Genomic DNA, 22,447 nt, shown 5'->3' on the forward strand with positions numbered 1-22,447 from the left:
GGTGCAGAGCTCTGGGGTCATTCCCAGGCCAGTCGCTGGGGCAGCCGAGTTCCCTGAGCTGCCGTGGCTTGTCTTAACTAGTGGTTGACCAGTTTGCGTTCTCGAGAATGGCCCGTCATGATCGTCCGAACTAACCTGGACAGGCCACTGCCTCATACTCTGCCTCAGAAAGCTGGACATTTGGAAGGGTCTCTCTCACAGTGATTCAATTAAAAATATATATTTTTTTAATTATCAAAAAGTGAAGGAAAATAAAAGGTGGACGTGGTGGTGGCCAGGCTTCAACCGAGGGTCACTCAGGGCTGGCTTTGCTGAGAGAGCAGAGAAACCACTGGCATCCTCCACACTGAATAGGGCCGGGAACCCAAAGGGAGGCCCCTTGGGGGCAGGAGGCAGTGCCTGGCCCCTGAGGTGGGGCCGCAGAGCTTCCCTTGGGTGCCCAGTGGAGAGATTTCTTTCTTTCCTTCCTTCGGAGAAATTTCCTTCCTTCCTTCCTTCCTTCCTTCCTCCCTCCCTCCCTCCCTCCCTCCCTCCCTCCCTCCCTCCCTCCCTTCCTTCCTTCCTTCCTTCCTTCCTTCCTTCCTTCCTTCCTTCCTTCCTTCCTTCCGAGAAATTTCCTTCCTTCCTTCCTCCCTCCCTCCCTTCCTCCCTCCCTCCCTCCCTCCCTCCCTCCCTCCCTCCCTCCCTCCCTCCCTTCCTCCCTTCCTTCCTTCCTTCCTTCCTTCCTTCCTTCCTTCCTTCCTTCCTTCCTTCCTCCCTCCCTCCCTCCCTCCCTCCCTCCCTCCCTCCCTCCCTCCCTCCCTCCCTCCGTCCCTCCCTCACACCTGGCGATGCTCAGTGGTTACTCCTGGCTCATGCATTCAGGAATTACTCCTGGTGGTGCTCGGGGGACCATATGGGATACTGAGAATCGAACCCAGGGTCGGCTGTGTGCAAGGCAAATGCCCTACCCGCTGTGCTGTCTCTCCAGCCCCAGACGGGAGAACTTTCTCTCAGGCAGCGCCATGTAAAAAAAATGAGGCAGACTTTGGTTTCTTCCCTGGTTGGAGGAATCGGGACCAGGTTTATCCTCCCACTTGATCCGGCCCAAAGCCAGACAAAAATAAATGAACATTTTTATTTCCTTAAGACATCAAACATCGAGCAAAGAGAAGCAGCCTCTTAGGACACAAGTGGGGTGAGGCCTTGAGCACCCTGGATTCTGTCTCGATAGTTTCCAGGGAAGGGGGACGCAGGCAGAGCTTGACCGACCCCGGGTCGCAGAGACAGCAGACGTGGGGAGCCCAGAGCAGCGAGAATGTGGGAATACAGAGCACACGGGGTGAGAGACAGAGGTGCGGGGAGAGACAGCGAGACGGCCGCAGGGGGCTCCATGATCTCTGCAAGTCCCGGGCCCGAGAGGCGGCTCCCAGGGTGAGGGTCCGTGCTTTGCACGCAAGGGGCAGCCCGAGTTTGATTCAGCAGTGCACGGTCCCCCCGAGCACCGTGGGGGTCACGCCTGAGCACTGTGTGGGGGGGTGTCCTCAACAGGGCTCACACTGCCAAAAGCCCGAGTAGAGAACCTTCGCCATGCACGGGGCACTGGGAGGTCCGCTCCCGAGGGGCTGCTCTTTCCGGGGGTCCTCTTCGCCCGTGAGTGAACCCTGCGGGGCGGCCCAGAAGAGCCAGCTCCAAGAGGCTCCCCGGCTCCCACACGAATGAACTGTTGGCCAGAACAAAGCGCGAGGATGTCTGTAGAGTGGAAATACAGCCGGCACCCGACAGAGGGGCCACAAGGTCTGGCGTCGCACCAGAGGCAACGCAGAGATAGTTGTGGGGAGGACCAGTCACAGTGAGTTGCAGAAGTGAGATGTTAGAATGAACAGACGCGAGCTGCGCAGAAAGATAATTAGTCATCAGATTATTCTATAAGCTTAAAAAAAACCCAGCGACATATAAGACAGAAAAAGGAGAGAGACTCCCTTTGCTCCTGGATTTTATCCTTTTGCTTCATTCCTTCCTATCAGGTGCTAGGCTTTAGATGTCTGCCAGGTAATTCATTGATGGTAAGTTGTTTTTATTTCGCTATGGCAATCATGATGTACTAGAATTGCTTGATAAGGGTGAATGTGTTGGGTTCCTGAAAACTTAATCACATCTTACACTAAAAAATATATATATATGTATATATAAATATGAATATGTATAAAATATATATATATGTAAACATATATATATATTCCCACCTCCTCTTCCCTTTATTGTTGGTTAGGCCGGGGGGGCTGGGGGGGGCCACACACTGCTAGCCTTTGTGCACACACATTTTTTTTTTCCCCATTTGGGGGCCACACCAGGCAGTGCCCAGGGCTTCCTCCTGGCTCTCTGGTCAGGGGTCGCTCCTGCTGATGCTCAGGGAACTGTGTATGGGGTCAGGGGGGGAACCCAGGCCTCTCACGTGCGCAGCACACGCAGTCCATCGGGCTCTCTCCCCGGCCGGCTTTGCATTAACTCTTTTTGTTTGTTTTATCTTGTTTGGGCTGGAGCGATAGCACAGCGGGTAGGGCATTTGACTTGCACGCGGCCGACCCGGGTTCGATTCTTCCATCCCTCTCGGAGAGCCCGGCAAGCTACCGAGAGTATCCTGCCCGCACGGCAGAGCCTGGCAAGCTCCCTGTGGTGTATTCAATATGCCAAAAACAGTAACAACGAGTCTCACACTGAAAACGTTACTGGTGCCCGCTCGAGCAAATTGATGAACAACGGGACGACAGTGCTACAGTGCTTTGTTTTGTTTGGGGGCCACACCTGGAGGAGGTCAGGGATCTCTCCTGGCAGTGCTCAGAGGACTATATGCAGTGCCAGGGATCTAATTGCGGGGGTGGCGGGCGTCCCATGTAAGGCAAGCCTATAACCTCTATCTGATCTCTCCTGATATATATATTTTTCTTTTTTTCTTTGCTCTGTTCCTTGAAGGGGGTAAAGATCAGGGTCACACTTCCTGGCCGTGGCACCCCTCACGTCTTTGTTTGTATTTTATTAAAATAGTTTTACTTAGAGAACGTGGAATGGGGGAGGGGAGTGGGGAGAGAGGCAGAGGGGTGACGTGTGGGCTTCCCCAGAGCAGAGACCCTGGAGGCGGCATCTCAGATGAGAAGTTCACGGCCCTCACGGCCCTCGAGGGGTCGCTGCAGAGTGCCAGGATCTCGCTTGTCCAGGCGGGACGGGGCACATTTGGACCCGTGAAGGTACGTGCATGACGCAGAGGCTCTTGGCCGCTTCCCCTGGGCCCACGCCTGAAATCTTTCTTTCTTTTTTTTTCTGCGTCACACCCGGCGATGCACAGGGGTTGCTCCTGGCTCTGCACTCAGGAATTACCCCTGGCGGTGCTCAGGGGACCATATGGGATGCTGGGAATCGAACCCAGGTCGGCCGTGTGCAAGGCAAACACCCTACCCGCTGTGCTATTGCTCCAGCCCCTGAAATCTTTCTTTCTAAGCAAAACCCAAGCTCCCGGGTTGGCGAGGAGTGAAACATAAACAGAAGCCTTCTCCTAAAGTGTGTCTGAGAATCAGTCCTGACAGACTCAGACTTTACATGGAGTCGCGGGAATAGATGTGATCAGACTGTGGGATAGATGGTTAGATCCTCAGGCTGGCGGGAAACATAGTTCCGGGCTGGTGCTTCCGTTTCCCAAGCTTTGTTTGGAACGGACTCTCTCCTTGCCGTCAATACTAGAAACTCGGGCTCGGACTTAGTTCTTTAAAACTAATAAATATATCTGGGGCTGGAGCAATAGCACAGCGGGTAGGGTGTTTGCCTTGTATGCGGCCGACCCGGGTTCGATTCCCAGCATCCCATATGGCCCCCTGAACACCACCAGGGGTGGTTCCTGAGTGCAGAGCCAGGAGTGACCCCTGTGCATCGCCAGGTGTGACCCAAAAAGCAAAATAATAATAATAATAATAATAATAATAATAATAATAATAATAATAATAATAATAAATATTTCTGGGGGCTGGAGCGATAGCACAGCGGGTTGGTGCTTGCCTAGCACATGGCCGACCCGGGTTCGATTCCCAGCATCCCATATGGTCCCCTGAGCACCGCCAGGGGTAACCCCTGTGCATCTCCAGGTGTGACCCAAAAAGCAATCAATCAATCAATCAATCAATAAATGTTTCTTGGGCTTGAGAGATGTACATAGGTTCGGGCTCTTGCTGTGACCCTAGTTCACATCCCAGCACCCCGTGTGGTCCCTCAGGCACTGAAGCCTGAGCACAGAGCCTCGAGGAAGCTCTGAGCACGACCCCGTGTGGCCGATTGCAAAATAAAGTCATAACAATACGCATTTCTCTAATTAGTTAACAGTTTTCTTGCCCTGAACTTTGCCTTCCTATTGGGTAAATACTGTTATGCCTGTTGGAGTTTGTGAAGGTTTTTGTTTTTGACACGGACAGTGATAGTCCACAGTAAACATTTGCAGTGATGCTGGTTAAGATAAAAATGTAATGATCTTGAGAAAACTTGACTAAAATCGAGCAAGATGTAATAATGATTATTCTCTCTTTTTTAAAAAGTAATAATTTTTCTGAAGATAGATTAATCTGATGTAGCCCCATGATAACTTTCTATCTTTTATTACCAGCTTATTAAATTTGGAATACTGTCTGAAATCTTATATGACCCAGGATCATTTGGGAGTTATTATATTTCCTTACGGAATACTGGAATTTTTATTTTATTTATTTATTTATTTCAGAAATGCTTACAGTCATATATAAGCTGCCAGTTACTTTAGTCCTCAGGAGAACGTGGCTAAAATTTCAGTCCAGCCCTGTGCCGTTCTCACTCCCCGGGCACTCCGGAGTGACCCCGGAGGTGGGCGGGCAGCGAGCTCTCCATCGCTGTCCATCCCCTCGGTGCTCAGAGCCCCCGGTGTCTCTCCAGCGCACTCTCGCCCTTCTCACTTCTCACAGTCCCTCCTGGCTCCTGGCCCAACCCTGCAGCCTCGGCGAGAGCGGCAGCCTCCTAATTAATATTGCCTCCCCCCCCCCAGTTCATTCATTTCAGTATTATGAGCGTTAAAAATATTTTTGTGGGGGAGAGAGACGGGTTGGCGCGTGGGCTCATACCTGGCTATATTCCGAGTTCTGTGCTCAGCCATCACTCCCTGCGGTGCTCGGGGGAACATACGCGGTTTTGGAGATTGAACTAGGGGTGGCTGTGTGTGAGGCAAGCACCCAAATGTCTGTACTCTCTCTCTCAATGTCCATTTTTTGGCTAGGTCACACCTGGTGATACTCGGGGGTTACTTCTGCCTCTGCACTCAGGAATTGCTCCTGTAATTGCTCCTGGTACTGTACGTTGGCATTTACTTCAAAGGCCCCAAAACTCGAATCAGAAAGGATGTTTGCGGGCCAGAGCAATAAAGTAGAGGGTAGGACGCTTGCCATGTATACAGCCGACTCAGTTTGATCCCCAGCACCACATGTACTTCCCCAAGCACTGCCCTGAGTGACCCCTGGGCACAGAGCCAGGAGCAAGCCCTGCTAACTGCCGGGTGTGGCCTCCCCACAAAAAAAAAGGGGGTGGAAAAAACATTTGCATGCCTGTGTCACGGCCCATCTTCACAATGCTTATCTTTGGAGCCCAAATTTGGAAACAACCTTAGTGTCTAAGAACAGACAACCGGTACATGCATGCACAGCGGAATACTACACAGCTCTAAGATGAAATCGAACCATTTGCTGCCCCTCCCCACCCCCCCAGTCCACCTTCTGTCTGACCGAGTCCCTCCAAGCCTGTAAGGTGACACTTGGATTCTAGGGGTGCTGAGAAACAGCAGGCTTTGTGAGAAAGAATGACAGGTTGTATTTTTTCAGGGAGAACCTATGAGATGGTGCCTGTGAGCAAGTTGTCATGGTGATAGAATCTATCTGCAGTGGAGAAGGGATGCTCTTTAAGGAGCCCGAGCAAAAGTGTTGCTGGCCGCACTTGAAGACAGAAATTCCCCTAACCGCTATCAAATGTGAAGAAAAGCGGTGCAGTTGATTTTGCAGCTGGCATTTTGAACGTGGTATTTTGCCATCTAGACACACCATGTTAGCTTTGTGTCGTGGGTCTGTCTAGGGAAGCAGTTTAATATTTAGAGAAAGTGTTTTCCATCTGTGAGATGATTGTATTTATGGAGATACTTACCCGTTGGTTCCAATCTATTAAGTTTGCATCTGTGGGTCTGATTTTCATTGATTTGTATACGTATACCCATTTACTGTGCTTCTTGCAAGTTCCCTAGTTTCATTTATTGGCGTGGCTTCTTTCTTTTTACTCTTCCCTCATCATTCTCATCCTGTCGAGAAAATGATTAAAGAGCAGTTCACTCTTTGGAAACCTCTTTAGACGTCGAGTCCGTGGTTCTTTGCTAAGAGTTTTGGTTTCAGGGTTGGTTATGCTAAATTTTATAAAGGCATTTGCTGAATGGAGTCAATTTGAAAATTCGGTAAAGTCTAAAAGGTTATTGTAGTTCTGTTTGTTCTGAAAATATGATTAAGCTATGAAAATTAAGACTCGCAGTTATGAAAATGCAAGTGATAAACAGTTTTTCCAAATAAGATCCGCTATGAACAAATGTTTTATAAAGGTTGAAATTCTCTCTGGCTCTATCGGGACGTCGTTAAAGAAGCAGGTATTCTCTTTTTATTTGGGGAGGTTGCTGTGCAGGGCTTCACCCAGCGTTTCTCAGTGGCTTGCTCCTGGCTCTGTGCTCGGGAATCACTCCAGGTGGGGTGTGCAGACCCCATGTGGCGCTGGGGATTGAACCCAGGTTTGCTGCCCGCAAGCCCGATCTTCACTGCAGCGTCTCTATCCCTGAGGCAGATCTTCATGCTGCTTCTTCAGCCTCTTGGTAATCATGAGTCCCGAGTGTCCCTTGGGCCTGACTCAGCACACAGGCGGTCAGGGCCATGGGGACGCGCTCTCTCGTGTCACGAGGTCTGCAGGGTAGTTGTGGTGGACACGGCCGGGTCGTCGTAAGGCAGGGCAGTGGTGTTGTAACCCTGAGAAAGGGCAACGGGGCCTTAGGTAACAGGGTTCCACACGTCCACACGTAGGCGGCAAAGGTGTCCTGTTTAGAAAGATGAGTTTTTAAGAATTTTTTCCTAATATTAGTTTTACTTTTTCTAATAAAGTTTGGAGAGTGACCGAAATGTAAAACTCCTGCTCATTTGGTTCACTGAGTGAGTATGTGACACAATGATTAATAGTAAAATCACTTTAGTGCTTGGGCTGGAGCGATAGCACAGCGGGTAGGGCGTTTGCCTTGCACGCGGCCGACCCGGGTTCAAATCCCAGCATCCCATATGGTCCCCTGAGCACTGCCAGGGATAATTCCTGAGTGCAGAGCCAGGAGTAACCCCTGTGCATCGCCAGGTGTGACCCAAAAAGCAAAAAAAAAAATCACTTTAGTGCTTTTTTTATTTTTTCATAGGAGCCACACCCAGTGGTACTGTGGGCCACCAGGGCTGGGGCCTGGGGTGCACTGGTGCTAGGGTCTTGCACATGCTAAGTACGTCCTTTACCACTTGAGCTATGTGCTGACTTCCACCTCGTTCTCGATAAGGATTTCCTTTCATCGTCATCATTTATAATTTCCTTCAAAATGTAGTTATTCTATCTTTGGCCCTCCAGCCAGTCCTTCCTGCCACAGTAAGTGTATGAGTTGCTTCCTCTTGATTTCTAGAGAATCCTCATCTATCATTACCAGAGCATTGATCGAGAGCATTAATTTCTAATTACTGCTTCACGTTTCTCACTGAGGTCATGAAATATGTATATGTTCAACCTAACTTCATTCTTGCGCCTATCTTAACATTATCTCAGGTGCCTGAGACTCAGTGAGTCTTTGTTGAACTTGATGCTGCAGAGATAGAACAGCGCTGGGGCACTTGTCTTGCATGTGGCCAACCCGGGTTCCATCCCCCACATCCCACATGGTCCCATGAGCACCGCCATGAATGATTCCTGAGCACAGAGCCAGGAGTAAGCCCTTAGCATAGCTGGGTGTGGCCTTTATTATTATTATTATTATTTTTGGTCTTAACAAAGGTTGCATTTGGTAAAAGAAAATAGATATTCATACAAGGTTGGTGATTGAGGAATTGATGAATTCAGCGTGTTTCGAGATAAGATTCACAGGAGCTATTGATGGGTTGGACGTGAGTAATGACAAAGCTTGAGAAAGAATCAACAAAAGCTGGAGGAACTTGGTGATCTCGCCGAGACAGGAGGAAGAGGGCAAAGGCTGACACGCAGTGCTGTTTTGAGAAGGTGTTTCGTTTCGGACAGGGCCGCCACACAAGCACATGCACCTTGTGAGCCTCAAAAAGGAGATCAAGTCGATGCCCAGTAAGCGGCATCGAGATGGTCACTAAGACGACCAGGCTGGATGAAATTGTTGTGTGAGAGAATATGAGCCCGGGGAGAAGCGGGCCCAGAGCCGCGCCACTGCTCCTGCATTCGTGGTCTGGAGAATCCGGAGAAGCCTTGGAAGAAACCAGGCAAGGGGCTGGCGCAGTAGCACAGCGGGGAGGGCGTTTGCCTTGCACACGGCTGACCCGGGTTCGATTCCCAGCATCCCATATGGTCCCCTGAGCACCACCAGGAGTGATTCCTGAGTGCAGAGCCAGGAGTAACCCCTGTGCATCGCCGGGTGTGCCCCAAAAAGTAAAAAAGAAAAGAAAAGAATAGAAAAAGAAGAAAAAACAGAAAGAAACAGGGCAAGAAGGAAAGCAAGAGGAAACCGTCTTGTGCAGTGCTGCTGAAGGATCTCAAGGAAACTTGTGACCTGATCGTTGCAGGTGGCAGTAGGGCCCCGAATGCTGGGCTGGGGAGTTTGCAAGCCCAAGTGGAATGGGTTTAAGACTGGGAAGAAAGGGAGAGTAGAAATCTGGGGTGGCCGGGGATGGGAATCTTGTTTCTCAGTAGCGCAAGTCACAGGTCGAACCTTCTAGAAGGTTTCGTGGAGTCTCGAACTCCTGCATGATGTCTAATCCTCTCCCAAAGTTTTTTTCTTTTTGGGTCACACCCTACGATGCACAGGGGTCATTCCTGGCTCTGCACTCAGGAATTTCTCCCTGGCAGTGCTCAGGGGACCATATGGGATGCTGGGAATCGAACCCGTGTCGGTTGCGTGCAGGGCAAATGCCCTACCCGCTGTGCTAACGCTCCAGCACCCCCGGAGTTTCCTCTTGATGTTGTTTGCTTCTCCCCGACGCAGACTAGCACCCCGGTGGTCAGTGCACTCTCTGGCTGCCAGCCCGGTTATCAGTTGCCGTGGACTGCTCACTCTTCTCCTGGGCGTTTTCAGACAGGCTTCTTTTTTGTCACCATTACCACTTAGCATTGCTTTTGCCAGGCCCAATTAGCCGTTCTTCAGACCCCTCGTATAGCTGCCTAAGGGGACCCCCAGCCCTTGCTTCTCTGCTTGTCAATATCTCCACTCTTGTCGGTAACTCAGCCCATCCGCGCTAGGATAGTCTCCCTAAAGCACAACTTTGCACATGCTTCTCTGCTTCTTACAAACCAAACCAGGTGCTGGGAAATGTACACTGTTGGCGGGATGCGTGTTGGAATGCTGTAGGACTGAAATCCAATCATGAACAGCTTTGATTTTTAACAAATTTTTTAACGTATTTTTAAAAATTAATTTATTTTTTGCTTTTTGGATCATACCTGGCAATGCACAGGGGTTACTCCTGGCTCTCCATTCAGGAATTACTCCTGGCGGTGCTCAGGAGACCATATGGGATGCTGGGAATCAAACCCGGGTCGGCCGTGTGCAAGGCAAACACCCTACCCGCTATGCATCACTCCAACCCCTCTTGAACAGCTTTGTAAGGGTCTTTCTCACAGTGATTCAATAAAAAAAATTTTTTTTAAAAATCAAACCAGAGCTGCTGATAGTCCAGCGGGAGGCCTGCACATGGTTAACCTGGGTTCGATCCTTGGCATCCCAGATGGTCCTGTAAGCACCACCAGGAGTGATTCCTGAGTGTAGAGCCAGGAGTAACCCCTGATCATTGCCAGGTGTGACCCAAAAAGCCAAAATAAAAATAATAACAACAATAATGGGGCTGGCGCAATAGCACAGCGGGTAGGGCATTTGCCTTGTATGCAGCTGACCCAGGTTCGATTCCTCTGTCCCTCTCAAGGAGCCTGGCAAGTTACCGAGAGTATCCCACCCACACGGCAGAGCCTAGTAAGCTCCCCATGGTGTATTCAGTATGCCAAAAGCAGTAACAAGTCTCACAGTGGAGACATTTACTGGTGCCTGCTCGAGCAAATCGATGAACAACGGGACGACAGTGCGACAGTGTTACAGTGCTACAATAACAAAAATAATAATAAACCAGATCCCTTTAGGCTGGCACTCAGAACCTTTGTTTTTCCTTTATCTCCCACTTCTTAGTCTTAGTTCAGTCTGTTCTTATGAAGAAGTTGCTTTTCCCTGAACCTTAACCTCCATCGCGATCTTTAGTTCTTTATTGTTAACCTCAGCTAGATGTGCCTTTGCCCTCTGGCTTTCTCTTTGCTTGTATGTGTTCACAAATTAGAACCCCCCCCCACACACACCACCACCACCACCACCAAATGAGAAAATCTGAAGGCTTTCAGATACAGCTTTACTGAAAGTTCCACTTTAAAAGTTCCACATACCGAGTTTTATTTTAAAAAACAATTATATGCACCACCACTACTGCCTACATCCTTCTTTATTACGAATTCACACCAGAATAATTTATTGTCCGAAAGGAAGTCTCCGGGAGTTTGTGTCCTCCATTGTGGGTCATGCTGCTCTATAAATAGAGGATGTCCTAGAAAGAGCCGGTCTTTGCTAGGTCGCTCGCTCTCTCTCTCCCTCTCTCTCTCTCTCCCTCTCTCCCTCTCCCTCTCTCTCCCTCCCTCTCCCTCTCCCTCTCTCTCTCTCTCTCTCTTCCTCTCTCCCTCCCTCCCTCCCTCCCTCCCTCCCTCTCTCTCTCTCCCTCTCTCTCTCTCTCTCTCTCTCTCTCTCTCTCTCTCTCTCTCTCTCTCTCTCTCTCTCTCTCCCTTTCCCTCTTCCTCTCCTTCCCTCCCTCCCTTCCTTCCTCTCTCCCTCCCTCCCAATTATCTGACGAGGCGCCGAGGTGAACCGGTTTCCTCCAGGGGAAGTCCGCTTTCCTCAAGGGAGAGGTTGCTCATGAATAAAATAGACACTGGATTCTGGGTCTTCTGGTCATTTACTTTTCAGGATGGGGGTTGAAGAATAGTGTCTGAAATTATGACTTCTGGTTGGGCTTTTTCAGACGGGAGGTACCTTTCAGAAACTTTGCTCACATTCTAAAGGAAAGCAAGGGTATTTTATTTTATAAAAAATATACAACCAAATAAAAAAAAGAATTGATCAGGGGCTGGAGCGATAGCACAGCAGGTAGGGCATTTGCCTTGCACTAGGCCAACCTGGGTTTGATTCCCAGCATCCCATATGGTCCCTTGAGCACCGCCAGGAGTAATTCCTGAGTGCAGAGCCAGGAGTAACCCCTGTACATTGCCAGGTATGACCGAAAAGCAAAACGAGAGAGAGAGAGAGAGAGAGAGAGAGAGAGAGAGAGAGAGAGAGAGAGAGAGAGAGAGAAGGAAAAGAATTGTTCATTAGGATAGTAAACTGAGTATTCAGTCATCGTCTCCATCCATCAGTGATCTGGGGCTTGCCAGTGTGAGGACATCCGTAAGGGTGAATTGAAGGTCTCTTTCCAGACTCTTCTCTCGTTACGCCCGTCGCCTCTCCGTGAGGCATTTGAGATTTCATGTCAGTGCTGGAGTAGAAAGTGGGTTTTAGGCATGTTTAACTTCTCTCTAATTAATCTTAGAGAGCAGAATGGATAGAATGAAGTTGGACTGTTGGCCGGAGGCAGCAGTTGCATCCTTTTTGAAGAGACCGAGACTAACATTCTTCTTCGCTTAATGCACTAACTTCTTAGTTTAATGAGCTGTGATGCGGCGGCATCATTGTGCAGGGCTGGGCGCCTTGGCAAAAGAGGAGTGAGTTGACCAGTTGATTTAAGGACCTTCCCCTGGCTGTTGCAAGAATAGTATCTGCGTGGCCTTTCCGCAGGCAGCGTGCCAGTCCTTCCGCCAGCTGTTAATTATAGTCCGCTCTTTCAGAACATGTGGGCTGTTAGAATTAGCAGCGTGGAATACTGACTGGAGAATTCAAAGTATACCTAGGTTTTTAAATACATGGTAGATGTGACTAAACATTAAAAATGTCTCATATTTTGAATAGAGTAATGCCCTTTTATTATATAACATTACCTCCTCGCAATTAACTTTCCTGAAAATTTTATACAACATTTACAACAACAGAAAGATAAGAAACCCTGAAAACAATGTGCCTTGACTTCTTTGTCAAGAAGATGGTTTTATGTTTGTCCATTGATTTTGGTTATTTTTAATTTCCCCAGGAAATTTGATATTTCAGCATCCTTAACTGCCAGAGACAGAATTTGAGCGTTTTGTGTCAGGATGAGCTGTGACCTCAGTCCTTTGAGATGTGCCTCTCCTTTTACTTAAAAGGCAGAAAGAACTGTGCCTGTTCTGGATGGTTTTATTAAAGATCCTTTCCCCGGCTCTGGTTTGTTTCTGGTTTGGGGACCCTGCTCAGCATTCTCGGGGGGGCTGTTTCTGACTCTGCGTAGGGATCCTTCCTGGCAGTGCCCAGGAACCACGCTGGGGATTGAACCCGGGGCCTCACGCATGTGGAGATGTGTTGCACCACTCCCTGGCCCCTTAAGGACCTTAAAAATATATTTAGGGGGTGGAGAGATTATACAGTGGGGAGGGCACTTGCCTTGCACCCGGTCGACGTGAGTTCAATCCCCGGAACCCCATTGGATCCCCGAGCACTGCCAGGAGTGATTCCTGAGTGCAGAGCCAGGAGTAACCCCTGAGCATCGCTGGGTGTGACCCCAAAACACACACACATACGTATGTGTGTACATATACATATATATATATATATATATATATTGCTTTTTTTTGGGGGGGGGGGATCACACCCAGCGATGCTCAGGGGTTACTCCTGGCTCTGCATTCAGGAATTATTCCTGGCCGTGCTCGGGGGACCATATGGGATGCTGGGAATCGAACCTGGTCAGCCACGAGCAAGGCAAATGCCCTACCTGCTGTGCTATTGCTCCAGCCCCGTGTGTACATATATATTATTTGTCAATGAAGGGAAATTATTTAGGACTTAACCTAAGCTGATTTTGGGGGAGTGGGGTGGTACTTAGGACCATATTCACTGGTGTTCAGGGTTGATGCCTGGCTCTGATCAGGCATCACTCCGAGTGGGGTGTGGGGACCATATGGAGGGCTGGTCTACAGGGCAGATACCTTGCCTGCTGTATTATCTCTCTGGCCACAAAATAAGTCATATATGAGATGGTTCCTGTCTGGCATTAAAACATTCTGTCCCTTCCAAAAATGTTCTATATTTTCTTACAAGTGTTTCTATGTTTCAGTAGGTTTGTCTTGGTAAAAACTTTTTAGCCATTACTAATAACTCGTGGAGTAATAACAGAAAGACTGAAACGAGTAACTTCCACGCCATTTGTAGTAGTAATTTCAGTAAAGCATGGCTGATACAAGCATTCAGAAATATCACTTAGCATTTTAAATATGTACATTTTTATCAGTTTCCATTAGTAATAGATTATTTTAAATTTATATTTTCTTTCTTTCTTTTTTTTTTGTACAGGAAGGAACTCGAAGCCTTCAAAGGTAATTTTGGATTTTAATTGCTTTAAAGTAGATGAGTTCATTGATACCAGATGTTTGCTGTTGATCTTTAAATCAGACAGTTTGCATCAAAAACTCAAGTTTGCTTAATGCTGCTTTTGTAGGTTCTGTTTAATCACAAGTTGTTTTAATATTCTCTTTTTACCTCTAACACGTGTACCAAGTGGGAAGTTCTAATGACCATCAAGGGAAATTGATTAGGTCTGCCTGGTTTTGACGCAGAGGTTGTTGATGGTAGATTAGGAAGATTTTGGTGTCTCCTTGTATCTCTGGGCCCGGGGAGAGGCCATGGTCAGCCCTGGGGGACTTCGGCTCAGCTGTGAGCGCCAGGAGGGGGGTGGGGGGCACAGAAAAGTGCCCCTGCTCCGGGCCACTTGGCCTCCCGTGATACCGTCTCTGCATCCGACTCCGCCACACTCACATACCTGATGAAGGCTCCACCTTGGCAGGCTCCGTTTCTCCCTCTGCAAAATCAGAAGCTCTCGTGAAACACATTCTGAGATACTGAAAGCACCCAGGATCATTTTTTTCATTTCAGGGAACTTTCAGGGAAGGTTGGACACTGAGAAATGATTCTTTGCTTTGTTGTTCCTTACTGGGAAAGCCAGAACTTTCCAGCATTCCAAGGCCCTTCCTATTCCCCGTGCTTTGATCACTGATCAGCAAGTAAACAGTGAACACGGTTCTCAGAAAGACTCAACTCAATAACCAGGCAGACTTTGAGTTATGGACCATTGCGTTAATATTTCACATACAAGCTACTGTTGACCTTTAGATTTACTAAGTCAGTAAAGATTTTCCAGATATTTACAACTGTATGGTGTGCGGATACTTTAGAATAAATCCCCAACCTTCAAGATAAAAAGTATACTTATTCCTACTAAAACTACAGCTGTGAACAGACTTGTTTTGGGTGGATTTCTATTTGACTACAGTTAGAAATGGTCAAGCTCATGACTAATTTGTTGAGGACTGTTATTATGGCTATTATTGTTCTTTGTGAACTACTCATATTCATTTAACAGTGATTTAATATCACATTTGAAATTCTCATAAAATGTTCTTTCTCTCCTCATTCATTTAGTTGACTATCATTTTCTTATATAACATTTAGGGAAGGAAAAAAAAAAGCCATCATGTTAATATTAAAAGACAGACAGTGACACAGATTATGCAAAATGTCAACTAGTGTCTCAGTATTGAAGCACTTTTTCAGTATGGCAGCATTTGAAGAAACAGAAGAGACCTTTTGCAAATGTTAGGCAGTTAACTGTTATGTAATAGGATCATTTCATTTATGCTGAGATATCTTGTTTATATATGTATATCCCCCTAAATATGTACAGCATTTAATAGTACATCTAACCCACTAAATTTCCAATTCGAACAAGCCCCAAATTGAGTATTGCATCATATCTAGATTTTCGTAGAACCAGTGTTCATTAAAAATTCTTTCCTCTTGAGTGTTTTGCTAAATTTCAAAACCACGATTAGCACATAATTAGAAAGTTCTCACTTGTCTTCTAAGACATCAGTGAAAAAAAAAATTTCAAATACATATAACAGTTTCTTTCACTGTTGCCTTTGCCTTTTAGAGAGGTTGCATGAAAACAAACTGTGTCATTTATAGATGTATTTTGAGCTCTTTCATAAACTAAAGAAAAACTCACATTGGGAACAAGACCACAGAATCAGTAACTTTCAGAGTGAGTAATCGAGAATCGTGTCATCTACATAGTTCTGAATTTTTCCTTCTGTGCCCGATGGAGATTAATGAGTTAAGTCATCTTTCACTGGTGCCAGACAGGTATTCTCTATTATATTATAGAGACTAGTTTTTTATTGTTTGCTCCACTTAAGCAATAAGGTTTTCTGTGTGATCCCCAAATTTTGCATGTGTCTAGACTTTTTTGGTGATATTTCCTTGATACTGTTTTTGTGGGGCCTTCTTCAGTGGTGCTGGAGGCTGTATTTGGTGATGCTCAAGAGCCAGACAGGGCTTTGGGTTGAGCAGGACCCTGTACCTGCTGGGCACACATGCACGCCAGCCGCTGGAGTTGTCTTTCTGGCTCAGAGTCGGTCACTTGAATATTAGCTACTTGAAACAGGCAGGTTGTCTCCCAAGTCTTTAAAATTTTATTTTCTGTGGGGAACTAGCTCCATTACTCTACATATGTAATTAAGTTTTTTGCTGTTTGTAAACTCCTAAAGGACATGGAAAATTGGCCACGAATAGACATTTTTGTTATTTAGTAAGTATTGTACAATGGTAAAGAACAAGGCGAGGGAGGAAAGAGGGTTGATTAGGTATTGATCTTTTCTTGATAAGGTTCCTGACTTAATATAATTTTAATATGCATGCCCACTCTTTTCCCTTCACCTAATTGCCTCCTCAAATTAGCCACCGTTCTCTGTGATATCAGAAGAATTACAAATTGATACCTACAGCATACTCAGTACTCCTGGCTAATCAACTACTTGCCAGCACATCCTAATCACTCACTGTAGTTCCCACTATCTTCATTGAATGCTCACCCAGTGTGACTTGTGTTTGCTCCTAAATTCATTTGTATTTGTACTTGTTATTAAAAATATATAGTTTGATTAAATATTAAATAAGTGAATCATCAGAGTTAAGGAGGACTGTTTGTAAGAAAACTTAAGTTGATTGCTTGTAAGACATAATATAGGTAAGTAGCTTTGAGAGGGGGAAGTTGGGGTAGTGGGTGGGGCAGAGAGAGGGGACAGCAGCCAGCCGGGACTCCACCCCCGGCATCCCCTATAGTCCCCAGAGCCAACCGAGAGTGATCCCTGAGTGCTGCCTGGTGTGGCCCCCAAACAAAAACAAAAGCAGCATGAGATAGCTGCAGGGTCAAGGTCAAGGAGGAGAGAAAATGGAAGAGAAGGCGTTGGTTAAGAGAAGGAACCACATCTAGTGACTGAGATTCCCGGTGAGCACGTGCACGGCACCACCACAGTCAAACATGTGCAGGCTCCCTGAGCACCGCAGCCAAGGGTGTGAGCTCCACAGCTTGACGTGCCCCCCGAGCCCCAGAGGCAGGCATCTGTGCGACTCGCGTCATTGCAGCAAGAGAGGAGAGAGAGCCGGTTTTGAGAAACAAAAGCAAAAACAGAGATGACGGAGCTAGTGGTACCCAGACCGCTTACCCGTAAGCGAGATCCCAGCACTTGCCAGGGATCTAGCTGAAGGGCAACTTGATTCTCAGGGACGGAAACAAGCCGGGGATCCGGGAAGACGTGTATAAGAGGGAAGGAAATGATTGTTTGAGGATTCCTGTGGTGAAAAATAGTCTGCCTTTGCAAGGGTAGGCTCCAAGGTAGCAACCAAAGCCAGAACAAATACGGCTCGGTTAACGAAAGAGCTGGAAACCGGAAGAGCTGAGTGAGAGAGCCACAGAGTCTGGTGGTCTGGGGCGGCCCTGAGAGCATGATGGAAGTGACCGGCCATAGTATTCAGGCTGGACAGGAAGGGCCCGACTGGTTCAGTAAATAAGATGCGAGAGGCTCTGGGGACAGCCTGTACCACAGGGATGAAGAACACCATAATGGTTGCAGTGAACCTTCCGGTAAAAGAAGGAATTTCAGTTTGAGATGAAAGAGATTCCCAGTGATGATGGCTAAATCCCAGTTAAAATTAGAAGTTTTGAGACGCAAGTGTTCATCTGAATCCGAGCATTTGCGGCCACTGGGGGTGTCACTTGTCCGGGCAGCTTTTGGCCGAGGACTGTGCGTACGGCTCCCCCTTCTTCCTTAGCCTGTTTTGAGAGCTGGCTGTGAGGTCTGCTTGTAAACTTGGGTAAAGAGCTTGGGCCAGTCCAAGAGTCAGGAAGAGAGAAGTACTCCGCAGCTGTTGGGCGGTCTGTAAGTGACGCTGAGTCAAACTAGAGGCGTAGGGAGAGAAGCGAATACTTCATCAAATACTCTGTGAAACGTCAGAAGTGATCTCTCTCAGGGGAGACTAATCCAGTCTCTAAGACAAGCGTAGGCACTGGGCTGGCCCTGACCGGCGCGCCGGCAGGCTGAAAGGGCCACGGGGCCACGGGAAGAAGGGTCCCGAACTACCGCACAGAGGCAGAGCTGTTGATTTCATTTCTGGAATACAAGTTGGAAGTTAACTTCTCGTTCAATAGAGAACTACAAATAATTTGCTACCGCTGAAGCATATGGTGTGTGGGGCGAAGAAGTGAGGGAGGAAGCTGCGATGTAGGCAGCGAGCAAGAGGCGCTCGGCTTCTGTGTCATGCCCGAGAGTCTGGCGTTTTTCCCTCGGGACCCGCGATCTCCAGAGCGGGAGGTGGCTGGGTGGGAACGAGAGCAGTAGAGAGGAGAACTAGGATTTCTGTGTCCATAGGACACACACGCCGTCCTCCGGGCGCTCATGTCATTCCTTAAAACTTCTTGTTTTGCTCAAATGATGCAGGAAGTTACTGCAGGAGTTTATGAAGATGATTGATGGAGATATATCATTTGGGGGTGCACGGTGAAAGTTTTTGTTCATGGTGCGCGTGCACGGTTGAAAGAGCTTGGCGGTTACTGGGGTAGCCAAGACAGAAAGGGTGCTAGAGGGGGGAGGCAAAGAGTCCCGGTGAGGCTGCTAGAATTATATGCATCAGCGGTACCCAGATTTTGGTGGCACGCTGCCCTCTTTCTAGAAAGCGAAACAGAACACCAGGTGATGTAACAACATGCCAGGTGATCCGACTTTCAGTGAGCCAACAGAAAGCTCTCCTCCTCATACCCAAGAACACCATCACCCCCACCCCATTGTTCCAGCGACCCTACGGGGCTGCGTTCCCCGCTTTGGAAAGAAGTGATGCTAGAAGGTAAATCAGAAGACCCAGAGCGAAAGAGATTAGGTGGGAAACTGCTGAAAAAGATGAACATGAAGGAAGTGGTAGAATAGCAAGAAAGAAAAAGACATATTTAAGAGAGTAAGTAGATAGATTAAAAAAGAATTTTTTTAACCTTTCTGAAGAGTCAGGATAACTCCCAGAATTCTGGTTGGGACATTTGGGAAGATAGTTTTGTGGGTTTTTTTTTTTTTTTTCATGAACCAGGGTATGGCATATAAGTAAAAGAGCAGATTTTGGAGAGACTGATCTTGAATTCTCTTGGGGTTGTGTGTGTGTGTGTGTGTGTGTGTGTGTGTGTGTGTGTGTGTGTGTGTGAGTGTGTGTGTGTGTCTTTTTCCTTTTGGCGGGGAGGGCGAAGAGTAACAGACTGTTAGAGACTGTATACAAGGTCTCTTTAACCCCACAGAACTACAAAGCATTTTTTGTTTTCACTAGAATGAGAGGTCATTTTTTAAAAGTTTTATTGAGGTTTAACTTACATACTACATATTCATTTATTATTTCATTATTCACTCAGTGATTTTTTTAGTAAATTTATCAGGTTGTGCAACCGTCCCCACAATTGAGCTGTATAACTTTTCCCTCCCTCCAGTGGAGCCCATCTTTTTGCTTTCCCTGTACCTCACCCCCAGACATTCCTGAATCAGTTTGTCTCTATGTGGAGCTGCCTTTTCTGGACACTCATATAAGCGCAGTCGTCGAACAGAGTCTCTTGGGCCCGGTTCCTTTCACTCCGTATTTAACATTTTGCAGCTCATCCGTGTTGGGCCGTGCATCAGCGCGTCCTTATTGCTGCTGGATTAATATTCAGTCATGTTGATCTCTGCGTGAGTTGTTATGAAAGATGCTGCTTTAAAGTTTGGTAGACACGCGTCCCGGGCTTTAGTTTTCTTCCTCGTTGCCAGTCTCATAGCGAGCTGACCGCCGCAGCTCTGTGAGATGTTTGAAGTTGGAAAGAGTAAATCTTCCACCTTAAGGACACGCAGATGGACTTTCTTAGGTCCTTTGCAATTCTGTATAAATTTTTAGGATTGTTGTCAATTTCTACCCCATAAAAATGCTTTCTGGCATGTATTTATGGTTTGGTTGAACCAATAGTTCAGACTTGAGGGAATTGCCCTTCACAGTACTTGCTCTCCCAATTCATGAACGTGGCACATGGTGCCAGTCATTTAAATCTTTTTTTTTTCCCCTTTTTGGGTCACACCCGGTGATACTCAGGGGTTACTCCTGGCTCTGCACTCAGGAATTACTCCTGGCGGTGCTCAGGGGACCATATGGGTTGCTGGGAATCGAACTTGGGTCTGCCGCGTGCAAGGCAAACGCCCTCCCCGCTGTGCTATTGCTCCAGCCCCCCTCATTTAAATCTTTTTTTTTCTTGCTTTTTGGGTCACACCTGGCAATACACCGGGGTCACTCCTGGCTCTGCATTCAGGAATTACCCCTGGCGGTGCTCAGGGGACCATATGGGATGCTAGGAATTGAACCCGGGTCGGCCGCGTGCAAGGCAAATGCCCTACCCGCTGTGCTATTGCTCCAGCCCCCCTCATTTAAATCTTTTATTGTTTCTTTTCCATCAGTGTTTTACCCCTTAATATGTAGGTCTTAAGATGCCTTTGTTCAGTTTTTTTTTCTTTTTGGGTCATATTTGGCAATGCACGGGGGTTACTCCTGGCTCTGCACTTCAGGAATCACCCCTAGCGGTGCTCGGGGGACCATATGGGATGCTGGGATTCAAACCCGGGTCAGCTGCGTGCAAGGCAAACGCCCTACCTGCTGTGCTATCGCTCCAGCCCCTGTTCAGTTTTTCTTGAGATACTTCGATGAGTGGGTTCTATCTCGGGCATTTTGAGTGTGAAGTGACTGTGAGGTTTCCCGGGTAGGAGTAGCCAACGGGCCTTTGGATGCCAGGAGAAAGGTCTCCGCTAGATTTGGGAGCATTCAGCTCACCGGGAAGGAATGGAAGCCGGGGACTTGGAGCTGTGCAAGGAAAGCAGGCCGGAGAGAGGAAGATGGACACACAGGTCATCCCCATTGGCCGGGAGGCCTTGAGAAGAGGACCCAGCCCCAGGTCGAGGGAAGAAATGCTCTATCATGAACAGAGCATTTTCCGCAGACGCCAGGAAAGAGCAGCGTGTTTGGGGGGAGGGCACCTAAGAAGGGGCTTCCGGTTTGGCCACCCAGTGCCAGTCAGCAGTGTTACTGGGACCCTTTTCAGTCGCCGGGCCCGGGCAGGTGGGGTCAGGAGGGGGTGGGCCGTGGTGCCCTGTGTGCGGCCGTGGTTGGATTCTCGGTGTGCAGCGACTACAGGAACGAGACTGTGCTCGGAGCGTCAGGACAGAGGCGAGAGGTTCGCGCGAAGGGCTGGCTTCTGTTTGTGTTTGGGTTTTCATCTGGGCAACCCTGGCGTACATGTGTGTGAAAGGAGGGAGAGGCTGCCAGTGAGAGAGAGAGAGAGAGAGGGGCTGCCGGGCGAAGCTGTGATTCACAGTCAGCCCCAGGGAGGAGGCCGCCGAGCGTATTATTTTGAAATAGAAAAAAAGACTGTTGACAAGTGTTTGTAACTGTTAGAATCGTGATGATTGAGGATCCTTATTAAAAATATATAGCACATTCCAAGACATCGGCTCGGGGTGTTGAAATCGAAGGAGCCTTGTGGGGAGTGCCATGTGGAGGAGGGAGGCAGGGAAACTGGGAGGACACCCCACCTCTGGGCGGGGAGCCGGGCTCTTGCTTTCGCGTTTTCCCCCCCAGAGAGCAAGGGTCGTTCTGCATTTGGGAGTGTCCCGAACGCCGCTTTGTGCCCCCGAAGACAGAGGCAGCCGGGGCTTGTGCCTCTCAGGCCTCCCCCGACCCCCCTCCTGGATCGGCATTTGGTACGGCCCCAGAGCTGTGCATACATCTTTGCACTCCAGAGCCCGGGAGCTGGCATTTGGCTTTGCACAGGCAGGAGGTGCCGAGAGACGTCTGCTTAAGCCACCCGCAGAAAGCCACCCGGCTCGGGACCGTGTCTTTGGGGGAAACCTGCGCTGGCTCCAGCCTCGCTCCTTTTGTTCTCCGGCCCCGAAGATGCTCACCAGGGCTGCTGCCTGGTAACTGGGGTTTCTCTCGACCAGCGCTGAGCTTGTTTACGTGCTCCTTTCTCACGCCCATGTCTTCTCCAGGACTCAACGAGCACAGTCAGAGGAATCCCTGTAGGTGCAACTTGATTTTTTTTTTTTCCCTGTTTCGTCCTTCGCTGCTTTTTCTTTCAAGTTTTCGCCTCCATGCTTGGGTGCATTGCAGTGTTTGTTTGGTATGCAGGTGACAGATTATTAAAAAGCAGAGATTCCATTTCAGATTGCATTTGGACCTCCAAGCCATGCCTTTTCATATCGCAGTGTTTGTTTGTATTCCCAGAAAGTCACAATTACTAAGTTAATACTTAAACCAAATGAGTATAAGATGTTGCATGGAAATGTGGGTCTTTTGCTTTTTAAATATAGTATTGGGGGTGAGCCATCAGGTGAGAGTTAATAGTTTTGTGTGTGTGTGTGTTTTTTTATATATAAATCAGAATTTGTATTGAAAGATAAACATATAAAATACCAGGAAAGCTAAGTCAGCTTGGGGAGGGGGCTGAGGCTGGTGGGGGAGGGGGGAGGGAAGGCAGCTTCTCTCCCTGCTGGAGCCTTCATTTTCCCAGAAGTAGTATAGCTAAATATCTGTGAGCTGGATTCGATCACGGGATAGTTAAAATTCGTTCTCTGCCACCCTGTGAAC

The 22,447-nt window shown here is 48.0% G+C and overlaps 1 protein-coding gene across 2 annotated transcripts in view; it reads left to right on the top strand.

The window, feature by feature from the left end:
• The window catches only part of DTNBP1 (dystrobrevin binding protein 1), a 95,934-nt gene that overhangs the window by 40,696 nt on the left and 32,791 nt on the right, over positions 1 to 22,447 (top strand). For both annotated transcript variants that reach the window (XM_055129561.1, XM_055129562.1), the window contains exon 7: positions 13,772 to 13,794. In XM_055129561.1, coding sequence (XP_054985536.1) covers positions 13,772 to 13,794 — 23 coding nt within the window. The remainder of the gene's footprint in view (positions 1 to 13,771; positions 13,795 to 22,447) is intronic.

Source organism: Sorex araneus, chromosome 2 (genome assembly GCF_027595985.1).
Source record: "Sorex araneus isolate mSorAra2 chromosome 2, mSorAra2.pri, whole genome shotgun sequence".
Classification (NCBI taxonomy): Eukaryota; Metazoa; Chordata; class Mammalia; order Eulipotyphla; family Soricidae; genus Sorex; species Sorex araneus.